Source organism: Dunckerocampus dactyliophorus, chromosome 9 (assembly GCF_027744805.1).
Source record: "Dunckerocampus dactyliophorus isolate RoL2022-P2 chromosome 9, RoL_Ddac_1.1, whole genome shotgun sequence".
In the NCBI taxonomy this organism is placed as follows: domain Eukaryota; kingdom Metazoa; phylum Chordata; class Actinopteri; order Syngnathiformes; family Syngnathidae; genus Dunckerocampus; species Dunckerocampus dactyliophorus.
The window spans coordinates 8,168,715-8,181,417 of record NC_072827.1 but is presented as its reverse complement, the minus strand read 5'-3'; the positions used below and the strand labels follow the sequence as shown (position 1 = coordinate 8,181,417).

Genomic DNA, 12,703 nt, shown 5'->3' with positions numbered 1-12,703 from the left:
GTACCCCGCCTGTCGCCAGAAGTCAGCTGGGATCGGCTCCAGCATAGCCCCGCGACCCTACTGGGGAGAAGCGGCATAGAAAATGGATGGATGGATGGATGTCTTATTTTCTCTTATAATGTCTACTTAAAAAGCACATTTAGAAGGTCATAAACAGATAAAAAATAAATAAATAAATAAAATATTCCATTTAATAATATGAAATCCTTCTTTCCATAGATCACGTTCAGGTCCAAAATGAAGTAAAAGAATGTAAGTCATTCAGAAGACACATTCAAAGATGTGTTGATGATATGTAATCGTCTACACCGGTCACTAGCGGTCAGTAATGTTACATTGATGACATAATAGCCACTGCAGGAAGTACTGTACAGAACACAAAGTAATAAAAGAAGAACCACAAGAAATTCTCTCAATGCTAACATGTGTGAATTTATATTTTATCTTATTTATGTCTTATTTTCTCTTATTATGTATACAATATTGGGTAATGGGAGTATAAAGGTCACCATAGGGGTGTTATTTCATGTCTAGAAGGCTTTAATGGTGTTAAAAAGCGTAATTAGGAGGTCATATACAAGTTTCTATGTTCTAACTACGAAAATATTCCATGTATAAGTGAGGAATCCTACTTTAATTCACTTATCATGCTTAGACCAATTAACTGCGATAAATGAGGGATTACTGTCTGGAGAAAAGTTTGGCATACTTCAAACCCCTTTTCTATACCTCTACCCTTAAAAAATGACTAAAAAACAACCTGCTCTTTAAAATCCTGGAAGGTGTTTATTGCAGAGGCTTGTTGGTCTGATTGTGAATAATTAGAAATCAGCTGATTTTGACCCGAATTCTGATTGTGCCCCACAGCTTGCATTTATTCTGTGTTTCTTCCATGGCTAAAAATCAGCGTGGACCTGCAGGTCTCGGAGGCAAATTAGCAGTCCCCACGTTCCCCCGCAGCCGTAATGAAAACATCAGTCAATTCAAGTCTTTATGATGCCGTGAAATCCTGCCGCTTATCTCCACACGCGCATACAAATAAGAAAAGAAACCTGTTTCAGCTTCATGGCTGACGGTAGACCAGTTTGCATTTAAAAGCTTGCACCTGAAGCCCCTCCCATGACGCTTTCTACTGCGTCTGCGACCCCGTCTGCAGGTCAGGTGATGTGTGGCAGCATGAACTGCTTGTCGCTGCTCAGTCGCCATGACAGAGCCCACTTCAAGCACCCCCACACACCCCACCCCCCTCCCCACCACTCCATCACAACCCCGACACCCCCGTCCCTCGGTTAGTGGTACCCCGCCGCCCCACGCTGCTCATTTACTGCTACGCTGGTTTTCATAATTAGCACCGCAAGGCCTCATTAAATCTGCTCTAATGAATAAATATTGTATTTCATAGCCTGATTAGCAGATCAGCGCAATGCTGCAGCGTTGTAAACAATTATTTGGCCAAATATTCATCACCCCAAAGTGGAAGATCGTTTCCATTTCATACAGCAGCACCATTCTCAAGTGCATGCTTATTACACTAATCATAGTTTTTGCAACTTACCACTGTTGTCTTATTTAGCTCCAATTTTACCGTCTGTCATAGTCAATTACATATGAAGGGATGCAACATTTTATCCTAATTATTCATAGCCTGACCCTTTTTTTTACAGTTTGAGAATTCCCGAAAATGATTCAGACTATTTCTCAATACATGCATAATTAATGTTCTTCTTTCATCGGGAATGAAAATGTTTTCGGTGACGCAAAACAGCCATCCGGGGTCCTTTAGAATGATGCAAACGTTAGCTGTTTTTCGTCAGAATTGTCCTGTCAGATCAGAGGCATGATCATTTATAAAAAAAAAAAAGGTGTAAAAATATATTTAAAAAAATAAAATAAAATAACTTAAAATATATTTTTTGTTAAAAAACTTTTTCCAAATGTGATAGAAAAAAATAAAAAAAAAGTAAAAAGTAAATGCAAAATGTGAAAAAATGTTTTAAAAAATAAAATATATATATATATTTTTTATTATTCAAAATTTTTTAAATGTGAAAAAATATAAAATTGATATAAATGATATATATATATATATATATATATATATATATATATATATATATATATATATATATATATATATATATATATATATATATATATACAGTATAAATAAAATAGAAGTTTAAAATATTTTAATTAAAAATGTTTAAAAATGTGAAAAATATAAAATAAATGAAAACATTTAAATAAAAACAATTGAAATATATATGAAATATATTAAAAATAAAATAATTTTAACAAATGTATTCAAACTTTTAAAAATGCAAATCTATAAAATAACTTTAAATTATTAAAAATCTATATCATAATGTAAAAAATATAGAATAAATAATTACAAATAATATAAAAAATCTAATATATACAAATAACATTTAAAATGTTTAATTAATTTTTTTAAATATGAAAAAATATAAAATACACAATTTAAAACATTTTTTAAAATAAACATTTAAAAAATGTGAAAAATATACGAATAATTTTAAAAATAAAGCACAAACAAATTGAAAAAGGTAAATATTGTTCATTCCTCTTGTGCAAGATGTCAGTCATCAACATTTTAGTGTCATTTCCAGCTAAGGGCGCCCATTCAACTAAAAAAGAAGTCGTATCAGTAAGTTTGAAAGCATATAAATGCATCAACATATGTTATGCCTCATCATAGACAATATTAGTTAATATTTTGCCAACAAACTGATGGAAAAGTAGTTTTGATAAAAATTCAACTCACTGCAACCAGATGACGGTCAAAGGTCGTGACTTTAAAGAAAATGTACGGCATAAGGGAACAACAATAAAGAAGCATTACAGTGTATCCCCGCACATTCGCCATCCAGCATCCATGGCCTGCAAGCCGTGTGACAAAAATAGAAAAGATTAGGTGGCGGTCCGGGATGTTCATCCCCACAAAAAAACGAGGATCTACTGCTACTGTACATCAGGAATGACCTGGCGCGGGTTGAATGGACTATTCCCAGAAGCCAGACGGGTTCAACACCAGTCATCGAGTGTCCAGAAACACACTTGTGAGCACAAAATGATCCAGAGCGCACTTGGAGATGATTTACAGGTACAAGAGCGCCATTAGGCTGCGCTAATTGTTTCCACGCCATTAGTGACGGTTATCTAATGAAGGAGATATGAGCGGTACAGTACATCACATCACATCACACCCAGCTCAGCCAGCAGTGGACCCCCACCTGCATGTGCCCTTCCACAGGACACCCCCTCCCGCTAAAGCGAACATGTCTATTTAACATTTACGCTGATTTACAAGAAGTAAACAAGGCACAGAGAGAGAAGACCGTGTGAAATCCGTATTCAAAACAACGTAAAGCACAGCAGTATTTACTGTCAAGAAAATAGACATTTATATCGGCTCTATATGGAAAATGCAATCAGCATGCTTCTCGAACCAAATAAACCAACCAGTGTTGAAAAACGTAGAAGTTGAAACATTACAGTTGATCCCCACACACTCAGCATTCACACAATGCAAATTAGATTTTTGGTTTAAAAAAAGCAGGTCGTTTTTTTAAATAAATACAGTACAGGTAAAATGTACAGCATACGTGTACCGCTGTTGGAAAAAGTCCACAATCGTTACATCATCATGTTATTTCGCCATGCGTTGAGATTTCGCATTTTGTTTGGTGGCCCTTGAACGCACCGTAGTTGTGTGCCGTGCCTGCCTCCACCATCGGTTCATCATAAGTAGCTTTACGTTTTATTCTTGTCGTGTGTGAGGCATAGATTGTGTGTTTAGCTTGTTAGTTTCCGTGGCTAGTGAACAGTGGCAATTAAAGAGAGAAGGGGAGGTTTCTGGAGCTGAATCTAACGTCATAATTACTACACACTTTTATTTATTGCAAATGGTCACCTGAAATGAGAGAACACCAACGCAAGCTCGCGGGAGGGTTTGGAGGGGGAGGAGTCTGTCAAAAAGAGAGATTTTCATGGGCGTATTGATTACTCACGGGTTTGTTTTCCTGCCATTCGCTGATAGCTTGGACTGTAACCCCTGACCCCTGAGCTACTGTACAAGAAATTAAAGCAGCGCATTGATTATTAAGATTGATGTCTACCAATTTCGGAATTTGATTTTGTGAAATGGGGAAAAATATTTGAAAAACAAACCATGTAAAATTTTTAAAAAGGGATTTTTTTAAGTGAAAAATATAAATTGTTTAAAAAAACAAATATTAGAAATTTAAAAAATGTGAAAAAAATATCAAAATAATAAAAAAACCAAAGAAACTAAAATTTAAAAAAATTGGAAAAAAGGTCAATACTGTTGATTAATATCTTTCATAAGACAGTCTATTAACATTTTCTTGTATCATTTCCAGCTGAAGGCTACCCATTCAAGTAAAAAAAAAAAGTCCTCCAAATAAATTTTCAATAAGTTTGAAACTATATCAATGTATCGGCAAACGTGGCGATCGACGTTACAAGAAAGCAGAAATCCAGGGATGAGCATAATTGATAGTTTAGATTGATATTTTGGAGTTTGATTCTGTGAAATGTGGGAAAAAATATTTAAAAAAACAATTAATTTAAAGATAAGAAAGCCATCCATCCTTTTTCTATGCCGCTTATCCTCATTAGGGCTGCACGGGCATGCTGGAGCCTATCCCAGCCGACCAGTCCAGGGTACACCCTGGACTGGTCGCCAGCCAATGGCAGGGCACATATAGACAAACAACCATTCACACTCACATTCATACCTATGGACAATTTAGAGTCGCCAATTAACCTAACATGCATGTTTTTGGAATGTGGGAGGAAACCGGAGTACAAAGGAAATATATATATATACTGTATATATATATATATACTGTATATATATATATACTGTATATATATATATATATACTGTATATATATATATACTGTATATATATATATATAAAATGATGCCACATCATTTGATACTTGTACGCATGCCTGACAGGAGCATGCCCCGACGTTGTCAGGCATGCGTACAAGCACGTGGGGGCCACACAAACTACTGAGAATCATTTTGAGTTGCTACAATGACATTTTAGCTAAATGGACCAGTGTGCTGCATCATTTTTTCCACTTTCATTTTTGGGGTGTCTTTGATTTCCCCCCTCTATAGGGTGATCATTTTCATTTCTATCAAATGATGTGGCATCATTTTGTTACTAATACATCACCCACTTATTATCAGGAAAGATATTCAAGACCATTTTTCCCCCAGTTTAGATCTGATGCGTTTTCGAAGTGTTCCTTTAATTTTGTGGAGCAGTATATATATATTTAATACACAAAAAACATTTTTTTTAAATGTGAAAAAGGGTAACTATTGTTCATCAATATCTTTTGCGTAAGATACAGTCCATCAACATTTTATTGAGTCATTTCCATCTGAAGGCTACCCATTCAACTAAAAAAAAAGCATTTGAAATAAGTTTAAAACCATATAAATGTGTTGGCAAAAGTGGGGATCTACTGTACACGAGAGCAGAAATTCAGGGATGAGTGTGATTAATTGATAGTTAATCATTAAGATTGATGTCTACCGATTTTGCAGTTTGATTTGCCAAACCTGAAAGGCGGGTGTGTGTGATGATGATGTCATCTTGAAGCAATGATAGAACTCGTGACTCGGCAGCAAGCAGTTACAGTACAACGCTCAAACCAAAAGTCTCATTTACATAACATGAGCATTGTTTTGTGCAGTTTCCATCCACCCGCCGTTATCCTCATTAGGGCCGCAGGGGGTATGCTGGAGCCTATCCCATCTGACTTTGGGCGAGAAGCGGGGTACACCCCGGACTGGTCGCCAGTCGCTCCTGATCACTCGCTCATCTCTTCCAGCTCCTGCCTCAAGCTGCAGAGAAACCACAACATTAATAATCCATCTGACTTTATAAAAAAATGTATTGATCCTCAACAAAGCTTATCAGTCACCTTCTCAGGTATGCGTGCACGTTGTCAAAGCCGTGATATTTGGCCAGGTAGACCAACACTCCTGTGGCGCAGCGGCCTTCTCTGGCGCGGCAGAAGCTGCAGTTGCAGATGCCCCGGCACGGCGGGCAGCGCCACTCCTGTTGGGGCAGGATCAGACACGAGTCAGGCAAGACCAACACTCGCAAGGAGGAGGGACATGTACCGACACGCACTGTCGTTACGGCAGCGGTGCCGACGTAAACGGCAAAAACAAAAATATCTTTTGGGTGCTGAATGAATGCAGACCTGCAATCGTTTCTGCAATCGTGTACCATTGATCAATTAATGCTCAAATTGTGTGGAACATATACACATACTGTAGCATTTCTTTTAATATTTAAACATAAACATATACACATACTGTAGCATATCTTTTAATATTTAAACATAAACATATACACACACTGTAGCATATCTTTTAATATTTAAACATAAACATATTTCAAATGTTTGTCATTATAGTTTTTAGTCATTATTAGCTTATTTTTATAAAATAGATAATAGATAGGTTATTATGTAGTTTTATTAATTTTATATTAATTTAATAAATTGATAACAAATAAATCTGTAAATGAACTTTATTTTTGTAGGATTATATTTTATTTCATGTATTTATTTTTTCATCTGCTGTGTTGTGTATTGCTGCCAGCTATTCAATTATTACAGTTTGCTGTGGATTTTATTTCATATTGGTGAATGTATTTTTATTATTTATTTTTATGTATTACACATATATATTAACTACTATTTTTTATACATTTTTGTATATTTATTTTATTCATAGCTACCATTTAATTTACATGATTGAAGTATTTTTTTTCCTCAACATTGCCACAATTGTTTTCCACTTACCAATGTATGCTTGAATGGTGTGGAGTATATGTACTTAAAGTACTGTAAAATACATTTTAATATTTAAACGTAATATTTGAAATATACTTTTACATTTTATTTGATTTTCATCCCGTGTTCTGCATTGCTGCTGTTTTTGTTGTGACAATTAAGACAATTTGATCTCATCTTGGCGATTGTGTTACTTTTATTTCATTATTAAATAGGATGTGATATTACTGAAGTATTTCCAGTTCCATTTTGTTCAAACTTGTATGTCACAAAATTCCTTAAAAAGAAAAAGGCATTGTTTTTGGACAAAATGTGTATGTTTTCCTTTTTTTGAGTACTTGTTGCGGCTCCATTTTAAGCACCGGCAGTGTTTCAAAAGTAGCGATTTGGCACCGTTATGGGATAAAACGGAAATCTTTAAGAAGGAGGTGAAGACGTGATGTTTTTGGAACTTACCGGATTAAGCAGAGCATCTCGTACTTCTTCGCCGTAGCGGTTTCGAAGGCACGGGCCGCAGAATTGACCCCTCACGCCAACACACTCTGGATTGCGGCAGTTTGTTTTGGTGTCGATTGTTTTCTGGCGGCACTGGTGGCACGTGCTACCCTGCGAGAGAGAGAGACGAGGCTTTAACCACGCAGTGTGACGTCTACGGACGCACACGGGAGCTTCTAGTGAACGTACATGGACAGTGTGGTACACCTTCTCCCGCACGTTGTCGCAAATACACTGCAGTTCTTCCTCCGTCACCTCGTCCACGGGCCGCACCACATGAGGTAAAGCCTTGCTGCCGTGGAAGGAGCGGCGGCGAGGCTGTGCAGCAAATACACAGTGTTAGCTTTGCTGTCAGTGATGTCGACCTCAGCAAAGACACCAGCAGGAAGCTCACCGGCTCTTCCACTTCCTCAAAGTAGCGGCTCCGGCGCACCAGGCTGAACTTATCATCAGGCTCGCCCTCCTCTGGCGTCGGGCTGGGCGGCCCGTCCGCCAGCGTGCGGGAGCGAGTGTGGGGACGGGACTGACGCTCGGGGTTCCTCCTCCAAGTTTCAGGCGCGGAACGCCGGGGTGCACGTCGGGGCTGAAAAGATAAAAGTTTAGACATTACTGACACCTGGTGACAAATGTAGAGTACTACATATCATCACAGCGTCTTTGAATGCATCTTCTGAATGCCTTATATTAGTATTTTACATTACTTAGCCATTTTTATACTTGATAATGAAAAAGTATGTAAAAATATATAATATGCATATGTATTATGTAAAATATAATGTGTAAAATTACCTTAAATATGCATCTTTTAAACGAACAATAAGCTGTTTTCAACCAGGAAACAGCGAGATTTAATAATTCATATATTTTTGAAAAACCGTGAAATAGTGAAGCCGCGATGTGGCAAGAGATTACTGTACTTGGATATGTTCACATAAGCTCCGTTAGTGGAGACACTGCATGATATGCTGCCTGACGTTACGCCCTGCTCAATTCAGACAGACACCGGACCCCAAATTTGGATAAACAAAAAGACAAAGACGGGCGCTACACTGCAGTCACATGATCTACGTGCGGATGGTGAGGTCACATGGTCAGTTAGCATGAGGAACACGGTATGGGGATGTGTGAGGGGTTTATATTACCGTGGTAGGTGCAGACATGGCCGATGGTTTTGGGAAGAGTCCGGGTACTTTGTTTAGCTCTGCCATCAGCTTCGCAAGCTACCAAATCAAAACAACAACGAGTGAAACCACAAGCAGAATAAAACACTCCTTTCACGTCAAACAATGAGAATCTTCTCTACCATTTCTTTGTTCTCTTTAATATTCAGGGCCCTCTTGGCCATGAAGTTGTCCTCATCTTCTTCCTCAGATTTCACCGCTGGAGGCTGAAGGAGGGGTTCGGATGCCGGCCTCTTATTAGCGCCCGCCTTCCTGGTCGGGAAGCTCATGGCCACCTTCAGGTGGTGGGACCTGCGTCCACGCCTCGCAGGCTGAGAGTCAGGATCGACCTTCTGGAAGGCAAGATCGTGTTTACTGTTGGAATTTGTAAAAATCCTGAAACGTACTTGTGGTGGGTGGTCAGGGCCAGCACAGCCTTCTGTGCTGGCCTAAACACCATCACAAACACTGACTTACAGTTACAATTTATATTCTAGTATTTCCCTCATGAACTATTACTGTATGTATGTGTATGTTACATTGTTTTTGTCCACTCAGATTTCAGGTTCTTTGTGTTGCTATGCCAATGTAATCTACACATAGGGCCTTCAGAATCAGGAGTGCTGGCCCCTATTACTTACACACTATTCTATTCTATTTATTTCACCAATCAGATTTCAGATAGCAGCAATTTCCATACACCTGGACAGGCTCCCCCCTTTGAATCATAAATAGTCACCCGGCAGGATGGTGTCAGAAGTGGGATGGCAAGTTGGACAAAGAGTACAGGCCTGCCACAGCGACCGGGGCAAACTGGAGAGGCAGCGGCGCCTGGTGCAGCACGGGAGACGAGTACTATTTGTCCGTCTAGCCATCCCACTTCTGACGCCAGCGGTGCCCGAGCTGATACAGCACTGCCGCTAATGGACACCAAAAGTTGCTTGCCAACCGCCAATAAACCACAGGAGAAGAAGAGCCTGTAGTGCTTTGCACACACGAAGAAGAGATGGACCAACTTTGAAGTTAGGGATTTTTATGTTTTGTCATGTTCTTTGCTAAATATTGATTCTGAACTGCTCCAGATGATGTTGTAGGGTAGGGGTACGGCGTTTCCTGGCTGTCTTGCTTTAGTAATAACGGTATTCATCCTTAAATCAGTAATGCCACACGTTGTTACACTGCCTTTTTGTATATTATTGATGCGTTGTATCATTGTGTCATGATGGTGGCGCTATTAAGGGGTCCTCACTGAAGGCCCGGTACCAAATGCACCGGCCACCACTGATTTCATAGCTCAATGTTTAACTCACCATGGCTTTCATCTGACTGTTCATGAGCTCTTCTTCAAAGCCAGCACGTGCATCTTCTTCCACGGTGCTCAACAGAGCCTTCTGCTTGGCCGCCATCTGCCTCGACAGTCGAGAGCTGCTCCTCTAAATAAAAACGTGCAAAAATACAATCGACTGTTAGCATGACTGCAGATACACACTGGCCACACGCCGTCAGCTGACGTGTTACATACCGTGTTTGCAAAGCCTCCGTCAGACCCAAAGCTGTCGCAGCTGTCGTCGGAGGAAGAGGATGATGTTTCCATGGTAACCAGGGGGACGCTGCGGAAACTTCTCAAACTCATCCTGGTGGCGGGAAGCTGGGCTGCGGTGCTCTGGGGAAGAGTTGACACGGTACGTTACTTCTTTTACTTAAATGTATCAAAATAAAGCTAACTGTTAGCAAGTTGACCCTTAAGTGTCATGCAAATATGGTCCATTAGGGGTGAGTAGCCTCTTCAATATCACATAAAAATGGTCCACTAGTGGTACGTTAAACAAATATTGTCAAATATTGGCACATTAAGTGTGCAGACCATGAAATATGACGTGAAAGGTAGACTAAACGTGTGCAGACGTTAAATATAATGTAAAAAGGTGCATTAAAAGTCTATATACCATGAAATACGATGTAAAAAGGTACATTACAAGTATGCAGACCATGAAATATGATGTAAAAGGTAGATTAAAAGTGTATAGATATGAAATATGATGTAAAAATGTACATTAAAAGTGTGCAGACCATAAAATATGACGTAAAAAGTAGATTAAAAGTGTGCATGCATTAAATATAATGTAAAAAGGTACATTTAAAGTCTACAGACCATGAAATATGATGTAAAAGGTAGATTAAAAGTGCATAGACATTAAATATGTCAACATGTACATTAATTGTACAGACCATGAAATATGACGTAAAAGGGTTTATTAAAACTGTAGAGACATTAAACTCGCTTTCTATTTACTTATCAATTCAAATAATAATGAACCACACTTCAATGTAATGCACGAGGTCATTCGTTCATTCAAATACAACGCATTTTTGTTTACTATGTGCAGATTGAACAAACTAGTAAAACTTTACGAGTGTACTTTGTATTTAAATGGTCATTTCAGGCGACGTTTGTCATTCTCATGGCAATTTTGCGGGGAAGGGTTCCGCCTTTCCATATTGTACTTAGTTCAACTTTTCTGGGAAACAAGCGTAGCTGTGCTTTTAAAACGATCAATATGGTGGTCACGTGCATAGAAGACAACAACGCCAACAAACGAGGAGTAAAAACATGTTCTTACCTTTGAACGTGTGGAAGGCATTTTTCTTTCCAGGTTGCAGTTTCGCTGCGAGCCCTATCGTGAACAATGCTCGTCTGACCCTCACAGCGCGCGCTACCTCCAGTTCGTTTCCCGCGCCACCAGCAAGTCCTGGAAGCTGCATAAAACGGCACGCGTCGCTTAAATCAAACTTGTCCCATTCTCCGAGAGAAGACACGTATTTTTTTTTATCACAGAGGTTATTGGAGATAAACGTTCATATACTGTTTTTATCTAAACAGACGAACTCGTTTACTGCTTATTTAATGGATCCAATGTTATCTATCTTCCATGTGTTCCGGTGTGGCGCGAATTTCTTCGTTTTGATTTTGCATACAAGGCGGGTAAAATGTCGAATTCCTTCCAACTGTGCTTTAAAACCGGAGTGTCCAAAGGTTTTTCCAGTGAGGGCCACATAGTGAAAAATGAAAGGATGTAACTTTGCCACTGTGATATTTAGCAAAGCAACACATGTAGATATGCTAAGAAGTTCTATTGATATTTAGTAAAGCAACACATGTAGATATGCTAAGAAGTTCTATTGATATTTAGTAAAGCAACACATGTAGATATGCTAAGAAGTTATATTGATATTTAGTAAAGCAACACATGTAGATATGCTAAGAAGTTATATTGATATTTAGTAAAGCAACACATGTAGATATGCTAAGAAGTTATATTGATATTTAGTAAAGCAACACATGTAGATATGCTAAGAAGTTATATTGATATTTAGTAAAGCAACACATGTAGATATGCTAAGAAGTTATACAGTATTTCAAGAAAAAGCTGAATCTCAGCTTTGTCATACAGGTGAAAAAGCCTCGTATTATCCCGATTTTTGCTGTTGTTTTTATTTATTTATAAATTTATTTATTTATTTATTTTTACTCCAAAGAGTTCAACTTTCTTTTTTTTTTATATTAGGACTTTTTACCCAACCTAATTTTCCGAAAATTAAAACTTTGTTTTGTTTCTCATATTTGACTTTTAAAAAACTTTAATATTTCAACTCTATGCTACTAAATTGACATATTCTTTGTCATAATATTAAACGTTTGTTGTCAAAAAATTGCAGCTTTCTCTTGATATTTTGACTTTATTCTCTTAAAATAACAGCTGTTTTTTCCATCTCAGCTGTTTTTTTTTCAACTATTTCAACTTTCTTCTAGTAAACTTTCTTTTCGCAACATTACGACATTATTCCCATTATATTTTTACTTTATTCCCATATTACAACTTTTCCCCCAACTTCATTTTCTTTCTCATATAATACCTTAAAAGATAACATCTATTTCCTTTCAAATTTCAGCTCTATGCTACTAAATTAATTTTTTCTAATAATATTACAAGTTTATTCTCGACTTTCTCTTAATATTTTTACTTTATTCCCTTAAAATGACAGCTTTTTTCCCCATCTCTGCTGTTGTTTCTTTCAATTTTCCCAGTATTTCAACTTTCTTCTACTAAATGTTCTTTTCATAATTATGACTTTATTCCCATAATATTGACTTTATTCTTGTAAAATTACTTTTT

The 12,703-nt window shown here is 37.7% G+C and overlaps 1 protein-coding gene across 1 annotated transcript; it reads right to left on the bottom strand.

The window, feature by feature from the left end:
- Positions 1 to 5,378: 5,378 nt before the first annotated feature.
- cdca7a (cell division cycle associated 7a) lies at positions 5,379 to 11,219 on the bottom strand. The gene is made up of 10 exons (XM_054787472.1): positions 11,150 to 11,219; positions 10,051 to 10,191; positions 9,839 to 9,961; positions 8,672 to 8,881; positions 8,511 to 8,588; positions 7,763 to 7,951; positions 7,558 to 7,686; positions 7,330 to 7,479; positions 5,992 to 6,128; positions 5,379 to 5,911 (listed from the first exon to the last, which is right to left on the bottom strand). Exons 1-10 carry the CDS (start codon positions 11,168 to 11,170, stop codon positions 5,878 to 5,880), a joined length of 1,212 nt encoding a protein of 403 aa, XP_054643447.1. The 5' UTR covers positions 11,171 to 11,219; the 3' UTR covers positions 5,379 to 5,877.
- Positions 11,220 to 12,703: the final 1,484 nt, after the last annotated feature.